We start from the raw sequence: 2,867 nt of genomic DNA on the forward strand, positions 1-2,867 counted from the left end.
CTCAGGGGGCGGGGCTGTGCGACGCTGGGGGCTGGGACCGTGGGACCCGGCTGCGGCCCCGAATTTTGTGTCCAGTTGTCGAGCGGTGTCGTGGGAGGGGGCCAGATTCTGTGTCTCTTAATGGGTCAGGAACTTGATCTTCTGGCTCCATAGGGGAGGAGAGACTTGGAACCCTAAATTCCAGGAAGCCTGCCCAATGAGATTTTGTGGGTTTTTCTGTGGGACGTGGGGACAAAGGATGCGGATACTCGCCAGAACTGGAAGTCCGGAACACCAGAGTTATTTGTTGGGCAGTGGACTGACCCCAGAATCTGAGCCCATAATCGATGGAACTGGGATAGAACTGGAGCCCCTAGGTCCTTTACAGGAGCAAAGGAGGGGCGCAGAATTCTGTTTACCCAGGACATAAGAGACTGGCAGCCCAGTTCTTGGGTCCCCCAGTGGGGCGTGCTGCAGCCCCGGGTCCCAGAGTTCTTCAGAAGGGAAGACGTTAGGGATCTTGTTTCTGGATTCTCCAACTGGGGCTAGGACCAAGCTTCCTATATTCCTAGGAGAGGCGTGGGATCCCAGAATCGTGTGTACCCCAGTGGCGGGGGGCCTGGGAAGGTCCAGGAGGCCGATACTCCCTGGAGAGCAGGGGATTGGGATCTTTGGGGGGTGAGATGTTGGAGCTAAGTGACTGGAAGAGCAAGAGGAAAGATGTTTCCCTTTGGGCATATTGAGGTCTCCAGAGACGGACTGCAGTTTGGGAATTGCTGGGCACACCTGCCCCAGGTCCGACCTCCGGGCCGAACCAGGGCCCTACCCTTCCCAGCCGCACATTCCTGCGCCACGTGAGTCTCCCCTCCCTCCTCCGCGCTTCGCGCAGGCGCCTTCGCGCGCGAGGGGGCGGGGCCGGGGAACGTGAGGGCGCCGATGGCAGGGGGGCCTGGGAGGGAGGGAGGAGGAGGGAAGCAGGCGTCAGCACGTGACTCGGCCCTGAACCTGTGTCCTTAGCTGGCCCCGGCTGGCTGGTGCTTAAAGGTACAGGCGCCTCCTTTCGAACCAATCTTCTGGAATCTTAGAGCAGCTTCTCCTCTTCTTTTCCCTTACTCTTCCCAGCGAGTAGCTCTTAGACTGTAACTTGAGAGCTTTTCAGTGCAGTAGATCATTTTTCTCTGGACAATCTGGGGTCTAAGCTTAGGTCGTGGATTCGGTAAGTAGGATTCAGGCTAGACTGTGCATCTGAAGTTCTGAGGTTTTAGAAGCAATAGCTCCATCGCTTCTTGGCCTTTTGGCTAAGATTAAGTGTAGAAGCAATAGCCCTGATTCATGTGCTATCTAGGGCAAGTCAGTTATGACTGGGACTCAGTTTCCTTGTTTGTAAAGGTGGATATGGCTCCATGATCTCTAAGTATCTTTATGGCTTAGGGGAACTTTCATTTTTCTTGTTATTTTGGAGACGGAGTCTTGCTCTGTTGTCGAGGCTGGAGTGCGGTGGTGTGATCTCGGCTCACTGCAACCTCCACCTCCCGGGTTCAAGTAATTCTCCAGCCTCAGCCTCCCTAGTAGCTGGGCTTACAGGCACCCGCCACTGCACCTGGCCAATTTTCATACTTTTAGTGAAGATGAGGCTTTGCCATGTTGGCCATGCTGGTCTCAAACTCCTGACCTCAGGTGATTTGCCGCCTCGGCTTCCCAAAGTGCTAGGGTTATCGGCGTGCGAGGGAACCTTCATATTTTATATTAGGGAGATTAGTCCCTGGCCAAATTTATGCTAGATCTCAGAAGGGCTCTCCATGTGGCTATGATACCAGAGCAAGAGGTAGCTTCTGGAAACCCCTTCCCTAAAATACACACTCAGCTGACACGTGCTGTTTCTCCAAGGCCTGACCTCTCGGGACACACCCAGCCCTGTGGACCCAGACACCGTGGAGGTGCTGATGACCTTTGAACCCGACCCAGCTGATCTTGCCCTATCAAGCATTCCTGGCCATGAGACCTTTGACCCTCGAAGACACCGCTTCTCAGAGGAGGAACTTAAGCCCCAGCCAATCATGAAGAAGGCGAGGAAAATCCAGGTGCCAGAGGAGCAGAAGGTGAGCAGAGCTGGATGTGGGACATAGGCTTGGCTGGAGACATGCCCTACAGCCAGAGAGGGGCCTTTTCTCACATTCAGGCCTGGGCTTCTCACTGGGATTAGTGCTCAGCCTCTCCTGGCCTGCAGCCACGGATTAGTTCTCCTTGGCCATGGGGCACAAGGGGGCAGGAGCCTGAGGTTTATGAAGATAGTGTCAGCTGGGCGAGGGGTCTCACTCGTGTAATCCCAGCACTTTGGGGGCTGAGGCAAGAGGGTCGCTTGAGCTCAGGAGTTCAAGACCAGCCTGGGCAACATGGTGAAATCCCATTTCTACAAGCTACTCGGGAGGCTGAGGTGGGAGGATTGCTTGTGCCTGGGAGGTTGAGGCTGCAGTGAGCCAAGATTGCACCACCGCACTCCAGCCTGGACTACAGAGCGAGACCTTGTCTTAAAACAAAAGACAGTGTCACTGTGGGGTGCTGACTCAGCCAGCTCTGCTAGGCCTACTTGTAGAGACTTGGAGCTTCTCCTATTACTTGGATCCAGAACCCTCAGTGGGTCAGGTCTCAGGCTCCACCAGGCACAACTGCGAAGGACAGTCTTCCTTGGCAATGGGATATCAGCCTGTGGCCTGTCTCTCCTTACTCAGCAGGCCTTTGATCTCTGATGTGGGATTTCCTTTGGAGTGATTGCCTTTGGCTAGGATGCAGATTCGGCCAGCCCCTTTAGGACTTGTTTCCTGGGCCTGGGCTTCTCACTGGTGGGAGGCTTCAGGCTTCTGTTAACAGCCAGGGCCACTTTCTGATTT

At 55.1% G+C, this 2,867-nt stretch overlaps 1 protein-coding gene across 1 annotated transcript in view; it reads left to right on the forward strand.

Moving 5' to 3' along the window:
- The window catches only part of DBP (D site of albumin promoter (albumin D-box) binding protein), a 12,350-nt gene that overhangs the window by 2,380 nt on the left and 7,103 nt on the right, over positions 1-2,867 (forward strand). Inside the window, exon 2 of the mRNA XM_011979362.1 lies at positions 1,867-2,078. Within this exon, the coding sequence (XP_011834752.1) occupies positions 1,867-2,078 (212 nt within the window). The remainder of the gene's footprint in view (positions 1-1,866; positions 2,079-2,867) is intronic.

This window comes from Mandrillus leucophaeus, unplaced genomic scaffold (assembly GCF_000951045.1).
Source record: "Mandrillus leucophaeus isolate KB7577 unplaced genomic scaffold, Mleu.le_1.0 Scaffold200, whole genome shotgun sequence".
Classification (NCBI taxonomy): Eukaryota; Metazoa; Chordata; class Mammalia; order Primates; family Cercopithecidae; genus Mandrillus; species Mandrillus leucophaeus.